General features: G+C 56.9%; 4 protein-coding genes across 4 annotated transcripts in view; 2 read left to right on the forward strand and 2 right to left on the reverse strand.

Annotated features, from left to right (window-relative positions):
• Nucleotides 1-1,621: 1,621 nt before the first annotated feature.
• Nucleotides 1,622-4,099, reverse strand: VOLCADRAFT_91310 (uncharacterized protein; the record flags this gene model as incomplete). Its single annotated transcript, XM_002950829.1, has 4 exons — nucleotides 1,622-2,063; nucleotides 2,565-2,768; nucleotides 3,264-3,366; nucleotides 3,988-4,099. 4 exons carry the CDS (start codon nucleotides 4,097-4,099, stop codon nucleotides 1,622-1,624), a joined length of 861 nt encoding a protein of 286 aa, XP_002950875.1.
• Nucleotides 4,100-9,007: 4,908 nt separating this feature from the next.
• On the forward strand, nucleotides 9,008-12,127 carry VOLCADRAFT_60703 (uncharacterized protein; the record flags this gene model as incomplete). The annotated part of the gene is made up of 7 exons (XM_002950732.1): nucleotides 9,008-9,223; nucleotides 9,761-9,820; nucleotides 10,024-10,194; nucleotides 10,631-10,789; nucleotides 11,150-11,250; nucleotides 11,572-11,670; nucleotides 11,968-12,127. 7 exons carry the CDS (start codon nucleotides 9,008-9,010, stop codon nucleotides 12,125-12,127), a joined length of 966 nt encoding a protein of 321 aa, XP_002950778.1.
• Nucleotides 12,128-14,085: 1,958 nt separating this feature from the next.
• On the forward strand, nucleotides 14,086-17,303 carry rpl7 (component of cytosolic 80S ribosome and 60S large subunit). Its single transcript, XM_002950733.1, has 6 exons — nucleotides 14,086-14,276; nucleotides 14,596-14,715; nucleotides 15,051-15,110; nucleotides 15,251-15,361; nucleotides 15,867-15,914; nucleotides 16,462-17,303. The coding sequence occupies exons 1-6, from the start codon at nucleotides 14,112-14,114 to the stop codon at nucleotides 16,675-16,677; spliced, it is 720 nt and encodes a 239-aa protein (XP_002950779.1). The 5' UTR covers nucleotides 14,086-14,111; the 3' UTR covers nucleotides 16,678-17,303.
• VOLCADRAFT_91313 (uncharacterized protein) overlaps nucleotides 17,167-23,440 on the reverse strand; it is a gene marked incomplete at both ends in the record, with an annotated part of 7,452 nt that continues 1,178 nt past the window's right edge. The window contains 8 exons of the mRNA XM_002950830.1: nucleotides 17,167-17,233; nucleotides 17,454-17,662; nucleotides 18,440-18,616; nucleotides 18,773-18,933; nucleotides 20,419-20,560; nucleotides 21,565-21,570; nucleotides 21,785-22,091; nucleotides 22,403-22,582. Of these exons, the coding sequence (XP_002950876.1) occupies nucleotides 17,167-17,233; nucleotides 17,454-17,662; nucleotides 18,440-18,616; nucleotides 18,773-18,933; nucleotides 20,419-20,560; nucleotides 21,565-21,570; nucleotides 21,785-22,091; nucleotides 22,403-22,582 (1,249 nt within the window). The remainder of the gene's footprint in view (nucleotides 17,234-17,453; nucleotides 17,663-18,439; nucleotides 18,617-18,772; nucleotides 18,934-20,418; nucleotides 20,561-21,564; nucleotides 21,571-21,784; nucleotides 22,092-22,402; nucleotides 22,583-23,440) is intronic.

Here is a 23,440-nt window from a genome sequence, read left to right on the forward strand (position 1 = left end):
GTCCTTCGGGCGACTTTGCCTTATGGGGACGGTACGGAATTCCGCGCCTCTTCACTTTCCATTTCCACACGAGACATGGCTTGCCGCACTTCGTAGCAGAAATAGGTGCAACGATTGAGTCGTCTGCCTTCACTCGATTTTCCTTGTTACGGCAGTTCAAGTTAAAATTGCTTACGTGGGGTGACCATGCCATCATCCAACAGCTAGCTCATGGGATCTGTAAAGCTCAGACCCAGATTATCCCTTGCAAAAGATGCGCCACCATCTGCTGGCGCGGGTTGCTTACCTTGTGTTGCCACGTTACCACCTGTAACGAGGTCACACTCCTGTCCGTAGGAAGAGTGCCATCCTACACGGTTGCACGGTCCGCCTGCACCATTTTTCTGCGGCTTCCCACAATTTTAAGCTCACTTTTTCAGGCTCGCTCCAACGCAAAAGCGAACTCACAAATCTGATAGAAATGCGCACATGCATGCACACACACACACACACACACACACAACCCCCTAAGCACTTCCACCTCGCGGCGGCTCGGTCCAACAAAAACACACCGACGTACGAACACCCTACGCGAATGGCCTCGAGATTGTGATTTTCTTCTGCCGCAAGTGACACCCCTGGCCGCGCTACCGCCATCAGGGATCGAGGCATTTCCAGCAAGGTCGCAGTCTGCACCAGCGGAGTTCCCCTCAGGCTCGTTCGTGTGCACGTCGGTCGTTAACTTCTCAACCCTAAGCCAACACAAGTGCTGTCCATATTCAAAGAAACAATATACAAGGTCTGGCAGACCTTGCTGCCCCGATAATCTCAATATACATCACCCAACTGCCGAGTTTGATGGAAATCACCCTGCACCAAAAGGCCCAACATCGCCCCTGTCAGTAACTGTCACTGCCACCGCCAACACAAGTTAGAAGCACCGGGGAGCGTCATATTTACTCCGGTACCAGCGCCGACGCAGCAAGGCCACTACCACAGCTTCCCCGCCCTTGCCAACGTCAGCAATCTTCACCATCACCGCTACAACTTGTCTAACAACATGTATCACCATACGCACTCACACACTTGCACCACTACTACATGTTCACCTCTGCACCGCTCCCGACGCTTCCCACAACACCTGCGAATGCCCGAGCCGGAGCACTTTGCAGTGGCAGGCAGCAGCACTCCCATCCCCCATGCATGAGCATCCACACCGAAATGCGGTTACGAGCCCTATGGCGGCGTGTAAGGCGGTAACGCAAAAAGTCACCAATCTTCCCGCTCTGAAACTACGGCGGTACTACTGCGCGTCATCGCAGATCACCACCCGTGCCGGTGACAAAGGCGAACAGGCACATGTCCACAGGCACGTCGACCATCCGTTTGGTCAGGCGCGCTCTGGGTAGGTAGCTGCCACAGCGACTACATGCCAAAGAGCAGACACCCATCAGATCGGGGACTCCCACGGTGAACGAGGACTAAATAATTATTGGCGGGCTAGCCTGCCGAGCTAAAAAGGTGGTCCGACGCGCCTGCCAAAAACGCCGCCACTTGCCAAGCCAGCGTCGTCCGCCAGGAAGGAGCAAAACCCAATAAGGGGGTCATCGTGGGGGATAAGGGGACCGCAACCTCCGAGGCGTCATTGCGTCCGTGCCAGCTGCGCCAGCAGGGCGTCTCGTCGACGCCGCAGCGCCGCTACCGTCGCCTCGCCCGCCACCGCTTGTCCACACAGCTCATGCAACCCACTCAACAACGCGTCGCAGTGCTGCTTCATCGCAGCAACCTGACCCCGCGCGCCCGCCGCCAGTACCGCCAACGCCGCCGCGTCGGCTCCCGGCAAGGCCGTTGCCGCCGCCGCCGCCGCTGCCGTTGCAGACGACGTCGGCGACGACATGGAGACGTGTTGTACGGGCAGTTGCTGCGGTCTGGTGCCCTGGCTGGTCGAGGCCATGATTGAAGCAGCGGCACTAAGCTCCTGGTAGGCAGTGTGCCCTATATGGCCCCCCAGGTTGAGGACGTGTAGCTCTACGGGCTCCATCAGCATCTCCCCGGTGGCCTTGACAAGACGGGCCTGGTAACATCTGCATACAAATAAGACGTAAGACATTACAAGTCGAACTAGAGACAATCAGCTGCTGCCATGGGAGCCCTTTCACCAAATGGAAGTCCTTTTCCAAAGTTAAGATGAGCAGCAGACGGGCCCAAGTGTGTATGATGTGTGCAACAGGGGGGTATATCTTGGTAGCTACCCTGCGAAACCCTGCCTCCCCCGGTATTTCGGGGCACCCTCATCCAGTCACCCTAGTCAACTTCTCAGTGGATCGCTCAGGTTCCGCACCCACCACCAGCATCCAACGGAATCTGCCGGATCGACGGCGGCCCATCTCCATTCCTGGTCGGCGCGCAAGTCAACTTTATCCCAGGTCACCACCGTCCATCCACTAGGGGGACAATACCTTCCACCATCGGAAGGATTTTCGACCCTGACAGGTCTCGATCCCGGAATCTCCCGGGGGCAATGGTCGTGCGTTACCAGTAGTGCCTAACCTAGTATAAAGTATGTATGTATGCAGCTGGCGCACCTGAATTGCCACGTTAGCGTGGCGCCGTTGTGGTCGGAAGACGTTGTGACCAGGAGCAGCAGCACCGCCTGCTGACTGTCGTGCCGCCGTCGCAGCTGCCGTCGCAGTAGCGCCAGCGTCACAGCGCTCTCACGCATGGACGGCCGTAAGAACCCGCTGGTGCCGGATGACGCAGCAACGGCGGCAGCGGACGCGGGCGCGGGCCTGTACGACAGCCACCCCAGCAGCGGCGCCGTTTGCTGCGAAGTCAAGCCATCCAATGCCGACTCTGCACACAACAGTCAGTTTGCAAGTGCAACAGCAACCCCGGTCGGAGACGGGGCCGCGCGTGTGTGTGTGTGCTCTTAAATAAACTGAGGCGCGAGGCGTATGTGAGTATGCGGGTATGTGTGTCTGTCTGTGTGTCTGCCTGCATGTCTGTCTGTCTATCTGTCTGCGTGTCTGTCTGTGTGTCTGTCTTTGTGCATGTGTTGATATGCGGCTGTGGCAGCTGTGGGGTATGATGTTTTTAAAGGTTCCCAGGCCAGGCGACAGGAAATCACGTAATCCATGCCCTTGCCGGGCAGCGGCACCACGATCACCATGCCCAACTTCGTCCCGCCACACACACACACACACACACACACACAAACACAGACACACACACCGGTCCCCTTTCTCGCGGCTCGTATAAAAACTACTACGTATTAAAACACTCACGACCCACCGGATAGCTCCCCGACCTCGTCGTAGAAGCTGCACATCGTCGCGCAACACATGGCTGCGGTGACTGCGGCACGGGACTCAGTAACGGTGGCCATATCTGCAGGTGGGTGGGGGGCCGTGGCGTGGCGTGGCGAAGACCGTGTTAATAAACCGCAAATCAATCCGTAGATCAAACGCAGTGTTGAGAGGTTGCTAAGACCGTCCGTGTGGATGGTCGCCTTGGCCTAATAATGGGTTTGGATTGCGGGGCCCTTGCTACGCAGATGTGCGGCTGAGCTCTCGTTGAAGGTGGGTGGTTTGCAGGAGGATGTCAGCAGGCAGGCTGTCTAGCAGCGGCAGACCGGGATGCGGGGAACGCCGACTGTATGCCACGAGGGATGGGGCATACTTCACGTGGAGGTGAAAGCCGTGTGATGTGGGTTCATTCATATGGAGATAGGGCGACAGGCCGGTCAACGCTGTGCTAGGCTACGGCTCAGGGCCCCGACGTGCCCTCGGCGATAAATACGTATGCGTGCATGTTGATGAAAAGACGGGCTAGATAAAGAAGAAAATGGGTAGAGCCGCTGGGGTATCATGGATGTCTATTAACAACAGGTGAATCTTGCAGGTTGGGTGTGTGGGCCGGTGTAATGTTTGAAAGTTAAAGCCTGGGCTGGTCTCTGTGGCCCTAAATAAAATAGTCTCTATCCTAAAAAAATCAGCAACCCAGCCTCACCGTCGTAGTCCCGTAGGTGCTGCGTTGTCGTCGTGACCGTTTCCCCTGCGCACCTCCCCAACAGCGTTTCGGCGATTATCGCTGAGCTTCCTTTGGTTGTTATGCGGCTCATGTGACTTTTCCTCATGACGTCTTACCAAAAAGCAAGCCATCACATGGCGCTCCGCCAGTCGTCACCGTGTATAGTGTTGTTGCAATGTTGGCCCCATGCATGGTGACTTTCACTAGCTTATCAGGTGTAATGTGTTGATCCATGGTCTAACTAAGCAAGCGACCAAAACTCGCCGCTAGACGCTGTGCTTGACAAAGTTTACCACGGCGTGCGGCAACCTTGAAAGTAAAACTAGTGCGGAAAATAGACTCTAAATTCTATCATTTGCTATAATTGTTGACGGTTGGTGCGAGCCCGTACGACGTCTTTTCAGTTACTTTGGAGCTCTCGGCGCTGCAGCTCCGCCGTAGCAAGCCAGCGGGAAATATGGATAGTAAGTCGCATGTGATAACCTCACATTAGCATTCGTGACGGTGCCACGCCAGCTCAGCCAAGCGGCCGCATTCCTGTGGCCCTTTGCACCTAGCTCCTTTAGCTTCAAATTCTTACTCTCTCTACGATAATTTACTATTAGCCTGCCATAATGAATCAGGGTGCCCGCCTTGTAAGTGCTGAACCCTAATGCCTGGGCCCCATGGCGCACATATCTAACGGAGTAGAATTTTTTTCGGGGTTCCCTCAGGTAAGCGCTTTCTAAAAGCCTTGAAGATATCAAGATAATGGTTTCCTTTAATGCGCCCTTTGCATGTCCCCAAATTGTCCAACCCAAGCTTTCAACAGCCAGCGCTGCTTAAGTATAGCATGCGTGTCGTTGCCGCGATGCAGGTCTACCCCGGCACCATGCTGAAAGTCGAGGAAGGCCAAATGTGTGCGGTCCTTTGCGCAGCAGACGACAGGCCGGCCAACGACTCGGCCACGGCAGCAGGGTGCGTGCGCCCGTCTGCATCCAGAAGCAGTGTACCAGCGCACGTCACTCGCGGGCTCCCCCCCCCCTTATCGTTTCCCAGCCCGCGACCCCCGCCTTCCCCCCAAAACGCCCGTGCCTCCTGAATCCCAGCCCATCACACTTGCGCTCCCTTTCCTCCCCCCCCCTTTCCTCCTTCCATCTCCCACCATCCCTCCCTCATGACCTCCCACCTCAAAAACCATCTTCCCAAACCGCCGACCAACTTCCAACTTCTTCAACTCCTTGGGTCCCCACCGCACCGCACCGCACCGCAGGCGACCCAGTCTGCGGCAAAACCAACACCGTTTCCAGCGGCCAGCAGCTCGTCCGGGCTCCAAGGACACCTCAGCTATTGCCGGCGGGTTTGCCGAAACCCCCTGCCCCGCCATTGCCACCGCCTCTGGCAACACCAACTCTTATGAAAAGAGGTCCCCGGGGCCCCGTGGGTCCACCAGCCGTGGGGACGAATACCTTGGTGATGATGATGATGATGATGAAGAGGAGGAGGTCGAAGAGCAGGACGACTTTGCGGATGGGGCCACAGCGACTGCCGGAGACGGCAGCAGCAGCAACGGCGATGATGAGACTGAGGAGACGTTTTCGGAGCTGTCCGATCCGGGTGGGACAGAGGTACGCGGGTATGTGTGTGGGGGGGTTATGTGGTGGGGGGTGTGTGTTGGCGTGTGTTGGCGTGTGTGGCGTGTGTCCTTTCAGTGGTCACAGATACTGGGGTGGGACAAGAACTGGCGAGGAGAATGTCATGTCGATAGAGCAACTGCATGTGTGTGTGTGTTTGTAACTGCATTTGGGGGGGCCCGTAGCGGGGAGAAGGATGTGTGTGTGTGGGGGGGGGTCCGGACCAGGAAGGGTGTGGGATCATGAAACTCACAAGCTTAAAGCCTTTTCCCCTCACGTACCGTTACATGTTGACGACACTGTGCGTGCCGACGGTGCTGCTGCTGCTACTGCTACTGCTACTGCTACTGCTACTGCTGGTGTTTGTGTTGGTGCTGCTGCCGGCATGTTCCTTTCCTTTCAGGTCGTATTCGTGCGGGAGGGTGTAGCTGTCTGGCCGGGTGCTCGTTCAGAGCGCATACTGGGCCGCCTCTCCTTAGTCAAGCAATGCAATGTGCTTTTCATGGCGTGGCTGCCGTACAGCCGCGGCGTACTGCACGAGGACGGCACGTTCCGGGTAGCTGCCGCCGTCGAGGCGGGCGCGGCGGTGGCGGCGGCGCCGTCGTCCAACGCCGCCGCCGCTGCTGCTCCGACCGCCGCCGCCAGCGGATGTGGCGGGGTTGTTGGGGATGGAAGCAGCGGTACGACAGGTATCGGCGATTGCTACGGGGCTGGTGATGTCGTACGGATGTGGAGGCGGGGATGCATGGGGCGGGCAGGGGTGGGTGTACCTAGGTTTGGGTTCTTATTCCTCCTAAGCGACATTGTGTGGGGTGGGTGGGTGGGGGGTTGAGGGGTTGGCAATATGTGGCGGTGGTCCTGGTTGTGTTGCGGTGCTGATGATGGTGCTGTTGAAAATGATGATTATAATGAGGGGAGGGGGAGGGGGAGGAGGAGGGGGAGGGGGAGGGGGAGGAGGAGGAGGGGCAAAAGCAACCCCACCGGCAATGCACGTATGCGCAATAAGGGAGACAAGCACTATTATTTGGGACTGGGGGATGGCGGCTGATGACCCCTCGGGGGTGGGGTGTCTCGCATTCGCGGACACCATGCCGGAGAACTGCGAGGGGAAGGGGTGAAGGGAAGGGGTGAAGGGAAGGGGTGAAGGGAAGGGGTGAAGGGAAGGGGTGAAGGGAAGGGGTGAAGGGAAGGGGTGAAGGGAAGGGGTGAAGGGAAGGGGTGAAGGGAAACAAAGCTACCTGGCGCGCGCGTGTGTGTGTGTGTGTGTGTGTGTGCGTATTGGGTATTGATTGTGTGTATTTTGGGGGCAGGGGAGGGCTGCCGTGTCGGCAACCTCATCACCTCATCCCTCCTCCTTGCACTCGCTCTTTCCCCCCCCTCCCTTCTACTACCACTGCTCTCGATCAACCCCCTCATTCATTCCTGAGATATGATTCCCCCTTCTCTCCACCTTTGCCGCAGACCGCACTCAGTACGCGGTGCACCCCATCCCCCTGTCCGAGGTACGAGCACTCCGCCGCCGTACACCCCCTCTCGGCCTGGGCTGCCCCTCGCTGGTAGTGGTGCTGACCTGCGGAGTCGCCCTGCCGCCCCTCTACTTTCAGAAAGGGGGGATGAAGGCATTCCTAAACACACTTAAGCAGGTGTGTACGGCTGTACGGCAATGGGGGCTGTACTGCCGCGATGCACTGCTGATTTCTCTCCATCCTCCGCACCGCGATGCTGCCGGCCCGCTGCTGCCCTACTTCTTGTACACTCTTTCCTTGGCAGCAGCAGCTTCATTCGTTCGTGGTTCGTCTTCCCCTCACCTCACCTCTCCCCCACCTCCTCACCTCCCTCCCTCGTGGTTCGTCTTTCCCCCCTCCCCCCCCGCCGCAGCACGTGATGTTGCTAAGGTCCGCAGGTGACGCGGACACCTACCTGGTTAACGACACCGCCGACCCCCTCAGCCGCAGCCTCACCGCCCTGCAGCTAGCTGAAGTGCTCATTGGCGGCCCGCCGCCGGGCGCATCCGCGACTTTCAAGCCGGGAGAAGGAGTGGTGGCGCCGGCGGCAGCCGACGGCGGCACTGGTGCCGCCGCCGCCGCCACCTGGGTTACAACGCCAACGGCGGGGCTGGGACTGGCGGCGGCGGCGGGGCTCGACGGCGGCGCCGGCGGTGGCGGCGGCGGGGGGTTTGCGGAGGCAGTTGGGGGTTGGGGGATGGGTTGGGGGATGGGGGGGTTTGGGAGTGGGGTTTTTTGGAGCTGGGCGGATAGACCCGTGGCGGTGGCGGCGGCGGGGGAATCAGTGGTGGGAGGTACGGCAGCAGCGGCGGCGACGGCGGTCGGCCTCGGCGGGTTCGAGGCCGTTGACGGGGGCAACAGCGACGCTGACGATGGCGACGCGGAGGTTGGCGGCGGCGGCGGCGGCGCTTCCCTCCACGGCAGCAGCAACGGGCTGCGTCAGGCCAACGCATGGGCGTACGGCATTGTGGAGGCTATCAACAGGTTCGTACAAAATGTACGGGGTACGGCTTCCGGCTGGATTAATGCTCTGGATGACCTGGACGAGGAGGACGATGATCTGTATGACAACGACTACACCGCGCCGCCGCACGATCACGGTGTCGCATCGCCCCCGCCACCGTCGCCGCCGTTGCCCCACGCAGCGGCGGCGGCAACATCAGCTGTGCACGGAGAGGGGCCAACCGCTGAGGCAATGCGGCAAGGCCGGACGGACCCCGGCGCAAGTGTCCAGCCTCTGCCGTACGGCGGCGGCGGTAACCGTACGGCGGCAGCGGACCACGCAAGCTTATCGGCTGTGGCGTCGTCCTCACTAACCGCTACCGCCGCCGCTGACGGCGCCGTCAGCGGCATCGGGGCCTCTTCAGAGGTCAATACCGCCGTCGGCGATTTCGAGCTGGTAGATGGCGGCAGCTTTTGGGGCGAGGCAGCGGCGCACCCGCCGTGCCGCCGCCGGCAGCGGCCGCCGCCGCTGTCGCCTGAGGAGTGGGCGGCCATGTTCGACGCGGGTACGGCGCGTGATTGTATCCCTGTTGACGTTGACCAAGAGGACCTAGGATTTCGGGGCGGGGGGTATTCCCCTGGAGCGAGGACGCGTCCTTCCCGTTCGATACATGGCCCATATCTTACAGGGCCCGGGGGTGTGGGGGCCCGCCAAGGGGGTTGGGGGGGGGCCGAGGGTCTCAACATGGCATTGCCACCATCCCAACAATACACCAATACTTGTCGGAAGCAGGTCTCCGCTTACACGTCGCACATCTCCGCATGTTAGGACATACATACATGCATACATACGCGTTTCGGCGTAAGGGGATGTTGGCGCATAGCGCAACATGTTTTCCGAGCTGCGCGCGTCGTACTTGTGTCGTACACGAGTGCTAAATGTTTTTTTATTATTTTTCCGCGGTCCCACTGCCTGTCGGGTCTGTCTGTCTGTCTGTCTGTCCCGCAGAGGGCCGGCTGGTGGGTGAGAACGCGCTCCGAGACCGGGTCTGTCTGTCGGGTTGTGTTCCGGAGCTGCGGAGGGAGGTTTGGAAACACCTGCTGGGGCTGTACCCGCGGGGCAGTACGGCAGCGGAGAGGGCGGCGCTGGCACAGGTACGAATGCTAATGGCTCGTGTGTGTGTGTGTGTGTGTGTGTGTGTGTGTGTGTGTGTGTGTGTGTGTGTGTGTGTGTGTGTGTGCGTCAGCACCGCGCAGATTGGATGCGTGTGTGGCTTCGTTGGGGTCGGGATGCGAGGGAGAAGTATTTTGAGGGCAGCGTGTTGTGCGTGTATTTTTGTGTGTTTGTACGTATGTGTGTATGTATGTGTATGAGGTGAGTGCATTAGCGAGTGCGTTTGTGGCATTCGCAGTTGAGGCCTTAAGGGCGCTTAGGAAGGGTTTTAGGGTTTGGAGGTTTGGACCCACCATCGCTCAGCTCCTCGCTTGCAGGGATGTCCCTCGCAGCTCATACACACACACACACACACACACGCACACACGTATTCCGCTTCCCGGCCTTTTTTCAGTTGGGGCTCTTAGCCGATTGGTTCGCTGTTGTTGTCGCTTTCCCAGTTAGCTGTCTTCTTTCTTTTACTTGTGCACCCTTGTCCTCCCCCCACCATCACCACCACCACCACCACCACCACACAGAAATGGCAGTCGGACTACAGGACGTTACGTCAGCAGTGGCAATCCATGGTGCCCGCGCAGGTACGTGCTGCCTGTGCGTGCGTTTGTATGTTTGTGTGCATGTGCGTTTGGGGGCCCCGAGTGGTGGCCGCCAACTGCAAAGATGCGCTGCAGTTTCTCAATTTTTTTTCCTTCGTCTCCGTCTCTCTGTGGGGGAAATATCCCACCTGTGTGTGTGTGTGTGTGTGTGTGTGTGTGTGTGTTCACCACAACCACCTCTACAGGAGGCGCGATGCGGCTCCTGGCGTTGCCACCGTACGGCAGTGGATAAAGATGTACGACGTACGGATCGCGGCCACGCGTTCTTCTCCAGGGAGGGTTCTGCGGGGCTGCGGGCGTTACGCAATGTGCTGCTGACACACGTGGTGTACGACAGGGATTTGGGTTACTGTCAGGTGCGTCTGTGTGTATGTGAGTCTATGTATGCATGTGTACATGTATGCATGTGTACATGTATATGCTCGTGTCTAGGTTCCCTGCTTACCTAATTCCCCCGAAAAAAACCCAACCCCAGTCCCATCCCATCTTCATCCCCATCCCATCTTCATCCCCATCCCCATCTCTTTAATTTAAAATTAAACACCGAAACCTGCTCTGATCCCAGAGGCACGTTTCGCTCTCCGTTGCCATTGTTCTCCTTGTGTTGAATCGTTCTCTTAATTTTTTGGCATTTTTAATTCCACACGAATGGATTCGTGGATTTCATTCTTAGGTGTATTTACAAGCTTAGCTACCTCAGTGCTTTGGGATTGCGGCCGTGCCGTGTATTGCCGTGCCGTGTATTGCCGTGTCTGTGCATTTTACTTTTTGTCCGTGTGCGACATCACACAGGGTATGAGTGACCTTGCTGCGCCCTTGCTGGTGGTGATGCGCGACGAGGCTGAGGCTTTTTGGGCGTTCGCGGCGCTGATGGAGCGGCTGGGGTGCAACTTCCACACCGATCTGCAGGGCATGACGTTGCAGCTGGGCGCGCTGAGGCAGCTGGTGCAGGTGCGACCTGCGAAGGGGCCGGTGGTGAAGGCGGCAATCATCGCGTCGTTCATGCGCTGTTGGTGGTGTTGGGCGTAATGATAAGGAAGGAATTGATACTTGCAGTCGTCCACTTTTTGCTTTTTGCATATCATTTTCTAGCCGCTCTCCCCCCCCTTCAAATGGCTACCTGGGTGATGGAGCCTGAGGGCCTGCGCGCTCCTGGCCACCTCTTACCACCATTTCCCCCACCTCCCACCCGCACCCCAGGTGTTGCATCTTTCCTCCTCCTTTCCTCGCAGCTTTCTCCGCACATTCATTCGTCTACTCCCGCCGCCATGTCTTGCCTTCCCGCCCTTCCCCCCCACACCTTTGATTTAGCTTGTGGACCCGCCGCTACACGCCTACCTTGAAAGACGCGACTGCCTCAGCTACTACTTCGCATTTCGGTGGCTGCTCATACTTTTCAAGCGCGAATTCAAGTAAGACCGGCTTGTATTATCGACCTTGGCGCGGGGATGGATGCATGCTTTTCCAAATGAATGTGGTCTGATCTGTTCATGGAGATGAAATTGTATTAGAAGCGAAGACAGTCATCCTCACGCTCTTATCCATGTTTTTTTTATTTTTCACGCAAAAAAATCTAATGGATGCCTGTTTCTTACTAGTTTGTCTGGAAGTTTTGCAATTTTAGTTAACGAAACTTGCATTTTGTTTTCCATGCCTTCCCCGCATCTCCGCGCGCGCGCACGATATCTGCCGCGGCGCAATCCTGTCCTACATCCTGCAACCTACATCACCAGGTTTGACGAGGTGTTGTCCCTGTGGGAGGCCTGTTGGGCGTGTCGCCGCACCCGCCACCTTCACCTCTACCTGGCCGCGGCAGTGCTGGTGCACCACCGGTGAGCAGAAAACCGCCCCACCCGCGCCCACGCCCACGCCCGCAGGCGTATTCTTATGCTTATGCGTGTGCGTGCGGAAGTTAAGCCAATAGCGAATAAATCCATCGCTTACGCACCGCACCGCACCGCACCGCATCGGTTGTTCCCCTCCACACATAGGCGGTTCGTCTTACCCCCTCCACACACAGCACCACACACACTCTCGCCTTGTCGCCGCCCTCATATCTGCCCCACCCAACAAACAAACATTTAAGCCCTCCCCTCCCCTCCCCCCCGGCAACCTGCTTCATTGCTCAGCCGTGTCATCCTGTCCTCCGATCTGGACTTTGACGGCCTTCTACGGCTGTCCATCGCCCTGGCGGGTAGGCTGGAGCTGCAGCCGCTGCTGGAGACGGCGGAGGCGTTGGTAGGGTATGCGGGCGAGGCGGGGCGGGAGGTGACTGCGGGGCTGCCTTGAAGTGGCTGCCGGGTGGTGGATGGCGGCGTAGGTAGGAGCTGCGGACCTGGGAAAGTCAGGTTAGGGGTGTGGCAGGAGAGGTTATGGGTAGCCTGGCTTGGAATCTATGGTACGTGTGTGTTTGCGTCTGTGTTTGTGGGTGTGGGTACGTGTGTTTTGATCTGTGGTATGTGTGTGTGTGGTGTGGAGGGGTATAGATGTTTAGTTGTGGGTTGGTTTGGGTGATGGTCAGGGTGGGGGTGGTCGTGGAGGGGAGAAGGCAGGATGAAGAGGGAGAGTGAGGTGTAGAAGTAGGGTGTTGTGTGTGTGCTGCTGGATGAGGTCGGCTGTCTTTGGGCTGTTTTTTTCTCTTTTCCTTACTCGACTCTTTCGTGGTTTTGAACTCGCGCCTTCTCGGTGCTCTCTTCTCTTCACATCTTTTTTGTTTTGTTGGAAAATAACTCATCTTTCCTGCGGCCTGGGTTCATCACAAAGGTGGGCGTGATGAGATTCCAAGCCGTCTGTTCGGACTTCGACCTGGCAGTAGTGGCAAGCCACGGGGAACAGTACTGCAGGGAGCGGCTGTCGGGATGTCGTACACTGGCGCGTTTATCGTACACCATCGATGGTTACGGTGCATGCAAGTGCAGATGGGTCTAAACTGGCGACAAAGTAGAGAGGTATAAACGCATACGTGGCACTGATTACGTGACGAAAGAAGCATACATGTTTGAGAGGATTTTCGTAATGTCCTAGTGGTCTGGTTCATATGCGCGGTGTTTCCTTTGTCGGAGGCGAGGAGGGAAACGCAAGGAGAGTTTTGGATGTTTTGCAGGGCGTTGAAGTTGACTTCAAACTTGGCTTCGGGGCAGCGGCATTGCTGCCAGTCACTAGCTAGGGCCCCTGCTCGACTGCTGATTGCAGACAGGATGCGGGAGGTCCGGAGAGGCCGACAGGTGTTGGAGCAAAGGTTTAAAAGGATAAAACCCGTCCCAATCTTTTAAGGCCGTCGTGGGCGGTTTCGGAGCCACGGACTCGCGCTGGCATTCAACTGTAGGTCTTCCAGTTGGCCCTACCCAACTGTTTCTTGTTCATAAGCTGTGCTTTTAGCGTGGGATGGAATTGACGTGCTGCAAAATGCCGTGTCCGGGTGTCTTTTTGTGCGTGCAGGTTTGGCCGCGTTTGCCGTTGCAACTCGCGTGCACGATCGGAATGGTGGTTTTGGGGGTTTTCTTTTGAGGAGGGGGGCTATCATTATGTGTTGGCATGCTGTATAGAATATTATGCAGCTGCCTGGAATCTGAGCTTCGGCCGTGTATATTGTTAGAAAATTGTGGGGCCGCAAAGGGAAAATGTATGGGATAACGTGCGAAGTTTTGGAGCACCCAGCTTTACATTCTAGTGTATTTCGTATCGTTTATGCCGTTAATGGCTTAGCTGCTATTGCGCAATCTTCGTTGGATTTCCCCCCTTTCGTCGTCGTTTTTTGGCCCTGGTAAGTGGCCGGTCGGCTTGCGTGTAGGTTGGTTGGCCGATGGCTGAGATAATGTAAAGACGTAATAACCTCTCTCAGCTGCGTCAGCGTCTCGAAGCCGACCAAATTCGTCAACCTGAGCAGTTAGTGACGTCGTAGACCGAATTTGCTACCTTACACCAGCACGTCGCTTAGCTGAAAACCAGGCGCAGTTATATAGCATGCTTGGACAACCATTCCCTGCCCGCGCATTGTTGAGTAAGCTAGGTTGATTGGTGGAATATGACTGAGAGGAGCTGCAAAAGGACTCGGAGCAAACGCTGTGCCGTTCCTAGACAGTGCGTGGGCGCATTCTTTAATTTGAACACATACAGGTTATAGCAGGAGTTATGTAGCAGCTTTATAATACAGGTTTATTGCGGGACCGACGTTTTCTGTGCATGGTTTCGGGGCATCCCTGGGCCTTGTGTCCTTGCAGCCTGAATTGTTGCACGGTTCCCGCATCATGTCTCTTTCCTGCAGACTGGCACCATGTCGACCGTAGTGCCAGAGCTCCTTGCTAAGAAGCGCAAGCGGGACGAGCAGGCTGCCGCCGAGCGGGCAGCGGCTGCTCTGGAGTCTCGCAAGAAGTCCCGGGCCACTCGCAAGGAAATCTTCAAGCGTGCTGAGAAGTATGTGTCCGAGTACCGTTCCCAGGTATAGCACAGGCTAAAGGCTTTTGTGTTGAGTAGGCAGTAATTGTTCACGGCATTCCCGTATTGAGCGCCCAGCCTGAGCCTAATGGCTCGCCATCAATGTATCTGGTGGACCCAGCGGCTAATGGAGCTTCAGCAGCGCGGAGTTTGCAGCGGTAGCCGCCCGTGGCGGCTGGCAGGCGAGGTTGCTTCAGCACAGTGTCTTCAGCGACCCTTAAAGATGAAAGGGGCCACATGGCATTTGGCTTTTCATGGAACACACTACCGCAGCGGCAGCTCCTACCTGACGAATGTCTTCTCCTGCGTCGCAATGTTCACAGGAGAAGGACATCGTCCGCCTGAAGCGCGCTGCCAAGGCAAAGGGTGGCTTCTATGTTCCCCCTGAGGCTAAGGTTATCTTCGTTGTGCGCATTCGGGGTCTCAACAAGATTGCCCCCAAGGTAATTGGGCACAGCCAGTACACAGTCGCCAGAGTGAAAATTAATGACAGCTCATGATGTCAGGTCCTTTCGGCAGCGATAGCTATTTGGGTGCTATATGCGACCTCTGCTCTCAGGCTTCTCGTGCTGAGCAGCTTTGTTGCGAGGTTCTTAACGAAACTTAGCAAAGACGGATTATGCTGTATTCGGGTGGGGACGGGATACTCCAAGCTCGTTGTTGTGTGCATGGATGAGACCTGCTCCCTTACCCCTCCAGCGCTGCCGCTGCACTATGCCCCTTCGCGCATCTTAGCAACTTAAGGCGTATCGTGCACTCCTTGCTTTCCGTCGTGCAGACGAAGAAGATCCTTCAGCTACTCCGCTTGAAGCAGCTGAACATGGGCGTCTTCCTGAAGGTAGGGCTATTGTTGCGATATGTGCTTGGGCTGGAGCCGTGCAGTGCTGCTAGGGGGTTACCATTGACTGTAATCACCACCTGGTTGGGCTATGACCGAGTCTCGCTTTGCAACCTCTTCTCGACGCTTTGCAATTGAAGGTCAGCAAGCCGGTGCTGAACATGCTTCAGCGCGTGGAGCCCTACGTGGCCTTCGGCTACCCGAACCTGAAGTCCGTTCGGGAGCTTATCTACAAGCGTGGGTACGCTAAGGTGCGTCCTTGGCTGTATGTATCGGGGGGGGGTTGCCGGGTAGTTGTAGTGTCGTGAGCTGACAAGTACATCCACTTGCGGTTGAAGGCTGGCATATTTGATTTTCGTTAGCTGGGGCAAATCATGGTGTAAATTGTTATATATGCTTTTTTGGCTCTGGTTTATACGGATGCCTCGAGGATTTCAAAATCCATGCTGTGTCACGGGTAGGATTTAGGTAGAGACTTTGCGCGGCCTGAAACGCGACCGTACATTTGGTGTCCAAGGAACTTGGCAAGCGGGAAAACATTGGGAAATGGCAACAAATCATGCAAAGAGACTCACTGCATGTGCTTTGGACCACTCCCAAACTGTGGCAAAGACCGTCATGGGATCTCTGGAGGGCGTTTTGTACCCACGTGTGCCCCCACACGTGGCGGGATGATTGAAAGGTGCGCTTGTCCTGCGCGTACTAACGGCATTGCTTACACCATCCCACGCCATTGTGCACGATGATGCCACGCAGATCAAGGGCAACCGAATCCCCCTGACGGACAACAGGATCATCGAGGAGGTGAGCTGCTGGGGTGACCGGGTGTTTCTTGGTGGTACTCCGGGGGGTGCTTTGCCGACTGCCAAATGGGACTGGTGCACTTTTCTTGGGGTTACCCCTTCGCTTTACACAGGCGTTGCATGCGAATCATGGAAAGGGATGCATGAAGGACGGTGGAGCCCCAGACTTTGTGTTGAATTAAAATCTTTGTGTTGAAATGCAATGGGACACGGACACAATAAGAGGAGCTCAGAGACCCTTCCTGGCCCTGTGATGGGAATTTGGTATGGGTTTGGCACGGTGTCTTCCTGTGTGGGTTGGCTTGTGCAATCAGGTATCGTTTCACACAGCAATCTAAACGACTGCACGCTTCTTTAGCGTACAGCATTTCCTTGTGTGAATTTACGCTTTATCGCCTAATACACTTCTTGGACTTGTGCCCCCGGATCCGGTTCCAGTCGGACACGTTTGTTTCGCAGCATGTGTTGGTAAAGGAGTTGTCATTGCTATTGTATTGCATGCTCGGAAACGAAACGTATTTATCCGTCTTGTTTCTTTCCATCTGCAGCACCTGGGCAAGCACGGCCTTATCTGCGTGGAGGACTTGGTGCACGAGATCTACACGTGCGGTCCGAAGTTCAAGGAGGTCAGCACGTTCCTGTGGCCCTTCAAGCTGTCGTCGCCCAAGGGCGGCATGGACAAGAAGCGCCTGCACTACGTGGAGGGCGGTCAGGCCGGCAACCGCGAGGACAAGATCAACGCTTTCATCCGCAAGATGAACTAAGTGCAGCGTTGCAGCAGCAGCAGCAACACCTGAAGCTGGCATCTGCAGCGGTGGGCTTGCTACCGCAGCTATCATGGTGGCGTTTGCTGGTGCAGCTGGGGGAACTGTGTCTATGCTGTTCTCACGCTCTTGTAAGGAGTGCTTGTGTGCTCTGGAGGTCTGCGCCGCGTTACGTGACAGCTGCGCTTGTTGGCGATGCGGTGATCCTCGCGATGTGACTTGGTCTTTCGGCGGGGAAGCTTGTAATGGATTTAACGGCGCGTCAGGCGTTTGGACTGGGCTGGATTTGAATGTGCAGAGCTAAAACAGGGTGAAAACATAAATCCCATAACAGAAACTCATTCTTGCGAGCTGAAAGTACTCCTGGCAGCCGCTACGCTTATCGCAACCGTCTGTGCAAATTACAAGAGGATGCTATGTCTGCATAGCAACTCGTAAGCATCCATTAGCAACGCATCAGCCAGTTCCACGCCATCCAGAGTTGACTCCTCATAAAAAGGCGGCCAGTTTGTCTGCCACCGCTGCGACCCACTCTCGCTCACGTTCCGTAAACGCCCTGTACGCACGTTCAGCACAAGTTGGTTGACGTTTTCAGCAACGCGCGCAGGCTGTAACAAGTCTTCTGCAATGTCCGAAATCAATTTTGTCAATATCGTGGGTTTCCCCAAGGAAACAACAGACGAGTAGCTGCTGGCAGCATTCCTTCGGACAAGGAAGACCATAGTCCTAGCTTCGCCCTAGATTTGAATCCGGCTCCGGAAGGTGCCTTCACCTACCTGGGTCGCTCCGAAAACACGAGCAGCACCCCCGACTGCCCTGCCGAGCCGCCGATGTGCTGCGCCAGAAGACACTGCGCGCCCGCGGGTAGCCCCGCCATTGCCTGCAACTCCGCGGAGCCGAAACCAGATCGTTCCGGCAGCCATAGTTGCGGCATGCCCCCGGAGGCGACCTTGCCCAGTTCGTCACCGCCATGGGCTGCCAGGTCCTACGCATGGCGGGCAGGGCGCCAGGCATGATTTACCACCACCACACGCGGCTTTCCACACCTGGCTTAAGATACGTCAGCTATGCACTTATGAGATATGTATCTTGGTCCCTAATTGTTTCCTGATGAGGCCATTTGAAGTCTGCATCACTTCATACACTCCCCCTTGTAGCCCTTTGCGGCCCTTTGTTGCCCTTTGCGCAAGTCCTAAATTGGGCTTGTCAGCACGGCATTCGGCTGGCCAGCACGGCATTGCACGGTGCATTGGGCTGATCAGTACTGCGGCCACACGCAATGGATTAGAGACAACCTCCACAGCTAACAACAAAATGACAAAAAAAATTCCGTGTGTGCGCAGGGTTAGCAACTCGCCTTCGAAAGGGCCTCCAGGGAGGCGGCTGCATCCCCCGGGCTGACAACCCGGGAGCCCACGGCTCCACGTGCCATGACCACCCGGCCCCCCGCTGCCGCAATCAGGCCGCAGCAGTTCGTGTTCTTCAATAGCGAGAACGAACCCCAGGCCAGCTCCTACCAGGAAACGAAAATAAAACAGGAGAGTAGATGCGCGGGATCGTGGTAAAAAAAAGCGCAGGGCGGATGAGACCCTAATTGAGGTGCTGGTGCTGGTTCCAAACACCAATCCCGAGTCTGTCTTTATCACATGGTGGCTCAAGGGGCGCGCTCGCGAGGACTGGGACCGCATTCAAGTAGCCCATGGTGGTGGGCCGCGGGGTGGGGGTCACATGCCCACGGAGATCGCCACATGCACACACAGACCTTCTTGGTGGCTTCAGGCAGATTGGGGTCGAGGAAGAAACAGTTCGTGGCCCCCTCGATGTTCTCCGCGGTCTTCTGGCGGCCGCGGCCCGGCATGGCTTCCCTCAGGCGCTCCTCAATGTCAGGCACGAAGAAACTTAACGTCGCCAACAACGCTCCTAACCATTCCGACCTCAGCTGGGCGTTGCAAGGCATGCAGCGACAAGGCACCGCCGAGGTGACACAAATCAAATTGACAACGTGAAGGAATGGGGAGAAATATTCGATGGTTAAGAGAGTCGGTGAGGATGGGAAAGACGACCCAAGTGACAGCCAGCGATGGCATGGACGCACCTGCGCGTCAGGCGTGGGCTGCGCCCCTGCGAGGTGGTTCACCAGCAACAACGCCCCAAGCGCAGACCCCACAACGCGAGGAATCAGTCGGTCATCGAATCCGGGAATGCCCAGCGTGAAACGGAACACGGCCACGTCGATGTCCTCGTCGCCAAGTCCGCCTGCTGGAGGTCAGGTCAGGAACTCATGCCGCCCACAGCCACGAATACCAGTCGTCGGCACAAAGAATCAAATCGCCTACCTCGCCGCTGTGACTCGGCGTAAAGGCGAGTGGGTCTACGAGCAAGCCGTATTGTCCTAATTGCTGTAGACGCTCGCGTCGTCCACAAGAAGTGCCGCCGCGCATAAGGACAAGTGAAAGTGAGGTTTCTAATAACTAACTTTGCCATGATGTCCTTCAGCGAGGTGTTCGAACTTAAGCATCCAACGCTGATTCCTGACAAATCAAATGCCTCTCATTTTAACTCCGTTATAGGCGAAACGTCCCTATCATAGTAAAATCCAAATCAAGACATGCATCGCTCCATCGCTGGTTGCACTTGCGTACGGCGTACGGCATACGGCTGTGTAAAACCCCGGATCGGAACGTAGTCTGCACTACTGAAGTAATAATTCATATGTTTAGGACGATCCTTATTTTGCTTCTTGAATCTATTAACCATAAACGACCACAAATAAAACTGCCTGGTGAGTCTCTTGGGGAGTACCTGGAGGGGAGATTACATGGTGCAGCCACTAGGACTTTGGGCTAACAAGGCCGCCGTCCGATGTGCTCGTGGCAAAATTATGTACCTACGTGATCCCTTCTCAGCCCTGGTCATCCACATGAACCCCTGACCACACGACACCGCTCTTGCCCGCTCAACAAAATTTCCTTCCCCAACAATTTGCATTGACTGATAGTGCCAGACCACGAAATCAATCTCACAAGTGATCGACCAGTTCACCAGCATGTCAATGGAAGAAGGGCGTGTTGGACGACGCCTCCAAAGTTAATACTTAGATTAGTCCGCCTGCATCATTCAGTACGCAGCAGTTTGCTTGCCCCTGCTGTTTCAATATGCAAATCTTGTCAGAACTTCATGCTCCTGCTGTCTTAACATTCAAACGAACGCATTCCTCCCCAGATCAAGCACAAAATTATGGTGCATACCATAGAAAATTATGTAAGCTTCAGATCAGAACCAGTGAGCGCATCATCAGTTAACAGGTTGCAGTGCACCGTTGCAAGCCACAATGCCTTAGGCAGCTCTGCCTGGAACATCATCGCACATCATCGCACGCATTTTGTCCATGACGATGTAGACCAGACGCTCTGCGGCAGCAGCAGCCGTTCTGCTATTGTGTGTTAAGGAACACTACCTAGTGTGTCTTGCGCCATGCTTGTACACATCCACACACCCCTACTTGTCCATCCAAACCCTCCCTTGCTTTCTCTGTACGTCCTTGCGTACTTCTGTCATCTTTGTATTTCGCAATGTGCAACAGAAAGGAAAGCAGGTGCAGCAGAGACCAGAACAGCGACGACGGAAACCATACGAGAAGCGTGCTGCGGGACAAGCACAGATAGGTACATGTGCTTGCCAACTACGGCACATATCATACAGCACACAGAAGGAACATCACAAGCAAGTATTATGACTTACCCAAAAGCGCAGTCTCGCAGTCCTTGCAGACGAAGATCCGCTCCATACCAGCTGCATCCACCAGCATGGTGCGGTTGGGCAAGTCCGCTTCCAGCCGCATACAGTACGGCACTTCCACGCATGCAGAGTCTGCGAGGCATGGCTGTGGCAGCACGCATGGTGGCTTGGGCTGCAGCTCGGGCGGCAGCTGTTGTGGCGGCGCCTCCGGTGCAGCCTGCCCTGCCTCATCTCCTTCACAGGCGCTATCATGGGCGCCCCTGATGTCACATGCTAAGGTTTTTATTCCTCGCTTAGCACATCGTAAGCTAATGCAGTTTCGTTTATGTTGCTGGGCTTTGGAGGCAAACAGAGCACGAAGGGGCAAGTACCATGTCCCCAGGGGGCAGCGGTTTTGCCGCTGTTGTGGTACTAATAGCCGAATCGAGGATGAAAAACACGTGTTATTCGAATGGCCAGCCTATAATGATATTCGTGCTGAAGAGGGATTCGATCATCAACAGAGCATGCTGGAGGCCATGAAATGGGAACCCGTACGTCTTGCGAGGATGTTGGAACGTATGTGGGCTCATCGAAACTCAGTTACCCCTTTTGGACGCTAGTCTGGGCTGATGTGCGGTGTTTCCTGTTCTTCGTGGCTTTTAGGCGTTGAAGTATTGCCCTTGGGCCTTCGGCTCGTATGGGTAGTTTTACAGGTATGGGTACAGGTATGGGGGTCACGCACCCCCAACCATGTAACACACACACACATACACATACACATACACACACATACATACATACACACACATACACACATACACACACACATCGCTGTCGGCCGCAACCTGGCGCATCACCTAGTGTAAGTGTAGGTATTAGACTCTATCAATCACGCAATGTGGTTGGCTTGCTAAGGAAAAAATTTAATCAGCTAATTCTAGCTAGAAGCCTCGTAACGTTCTATTCCGTTCAATGATACGTATGCGTTGCCGTACGCTATCCATCCTGCTTCCTAACCAATATACATCACGCAGCCACCGGCAATGACACCACGGCACCGGCCGTGCGCTTAAGACAGCAAAGTCAACTCAATGTGACCAGGTGAAGCTGTGGTATTGCTTGCAGCGCGCTACAACTCCTGCTTATCTCAGCAGCAGCCTAACTCACCACGATCTGCCACAGGGATGCACAGGGATGGGATGCATGCGGCTCGATCGCTGCTACACGGCCCTACCTATCGGCGCCTGCCAAGCGTCACGAATGAGCCGATCGGGCAGCAATCCTTGTCCTCCGAAAACATGGAATACGTGCAGGCACCCAGGCCTCCCTTAGCACAGAAGGTAGCCAGGGTGGGACATGTGGACGCCGACAAGAGCTCCAGACACACCTGCCGGCCCTGGAGGGGAACCGAGCTGGGGGCCATGTTCAGCTGGGGGATCTTGAACGTCCCATTGACGCCCCACTGCGAGTCTATCTTGATCCCGTCTAGGTACACGGCCCGTACGGACCCTCGACAGCTCTCCCTGGACCACCATTCCACTTTGGAGAGCGCCTGGTCGCAACAGGGGCTGCTAGGGTCCGCGCACGGCACTGTACGGAGTGTCAGGCAGTACCGGCGGTTGCCTCCGTTCAGGCTGAGCGACGGTGTCTTGTCGAAGTTGAAGGGGACCAGACCAGGCAGGGTGCGATTGCAACTGCGTGTGGGTAGTGGGTGGGCCCGTGGCCATTAGGGGATGACGTCTTATGCACTGAAGCCCCAATCGACATGAAATGAGCGCTTCTAGGTAAGCGGCAAACGTGAACGACCTATCCTGCAAAGGACGGCTGTAGATCTGTAAGCAACCAATGGGCGTTGAAGGCTCACCCAGCCATTGTGAAACTAACATGAATTCATGGTGCTAGACGGGGCCGTCAAACAAGACGTAGGCAGTAGGTTTCAAAAGCTGTATTTACCTCAGTGGCCGTAAGGCGACATAAAAATTCGCACGAAGGCAACATGACTTACGCGCAGAATGGAAACGGCGACCGAATCTTCACAGGAGTGAAGGGAGCGAGCGGAGGTGGTGGTGACGGCGGCGGCGGGGGTGGCGGCGGCGGTGGAGGCGGTGGTGAAGGGCTGGGTGGGCGGGGGCTGGGAGGGCGAGGGCTTGGTGGAGAAGGGCTGGGTGGCAGCGGACTGGGGGGCCTGGGCGATGGTGGCAACGGAGACGGCGGGCGAGGGCTGGGTGGCAGTGGGCTTGGAGGAGAGGGGCTTGGAGGAAGCGGAGATGGAGGCAGCGGGCTGGGAGGCTTAGGCGACGGTGGCAACGGGCTGGGTGGCAGCGGACTGGGTGGCAAGGGGCTGGGTGGCAGCGGGCTGGGTGGCAGCGGGCTGGGTGGCAGCGGGCTGGGTGGCAACGGTGATGGAGGGCGAGGGCTAGGTGGCAGCGGAGACGGAGGGAGCGGGCTGGGAGGCTTGGGCGATGGTGGCAGCGGGCTGGGTGGTAGGGGGCTGGGTGGCAGCGGGCTGGGTGGTAGGGGGCTCGGTGGCAGCGGGCTCGGTGGCAGCGGGCTCGGTGGCAGGGGCTCGGTGGCAGCGGGCTGGGTGGCAGCGGGCTGGGAGGCAGCGGGCTGGGAGGCATTGGGCTGGGTGGCAGCGGGCTGAGTGGCAGTGGGCTGGGAGGCTTGGGCGGGTGGCAGCGGGCTGGGAGGTAAGGGGCTGGGTGGCAGCGGGCTGGGTGGCAGCGGTGATGGAGGGCGAGGGCTAGGTGGCAGCGGAGACGGAGGGAGCGGGCTGGGAGGCTTGGGCGATGGTGGCAGCGGGCTGGGTGGTAGGGGGCTGGGTGGCAGCGGGCTGGGTGGTAGGGGGCTCGGTGGCAGCGGGCTCGGTGGCAGCGGGCTCGGTGGCAGGGGCTCGGTGGCAGCGGGCTGGGTGGCAGCGGGCTGGGAGGCAGCGGGCTGGGAGGCATTGGGCTGGGTGGCAGCGGGCTGAGTGGCAGTGGGCTGGGTGGCTTGGGCTGGGTGGCAGCGGGCTGGGAGGTAAGGGGCTGGGTGGCAGCGGGCT

The sequence above is a fragment of the Volvox carteri genome, assembly GCF_000143455.1.
Source record: "Volvox carteri f. nagariensis unplaced genomic scaffold VOLCAscaffold_20, whole genome shotgun sequence".
NCBI lineage: Eukaryota > Viridiplantae > Chlorophyta > Chlorophyceae > Chlamydomonadales > Volvocaceae > Volvox > Volvox carteri.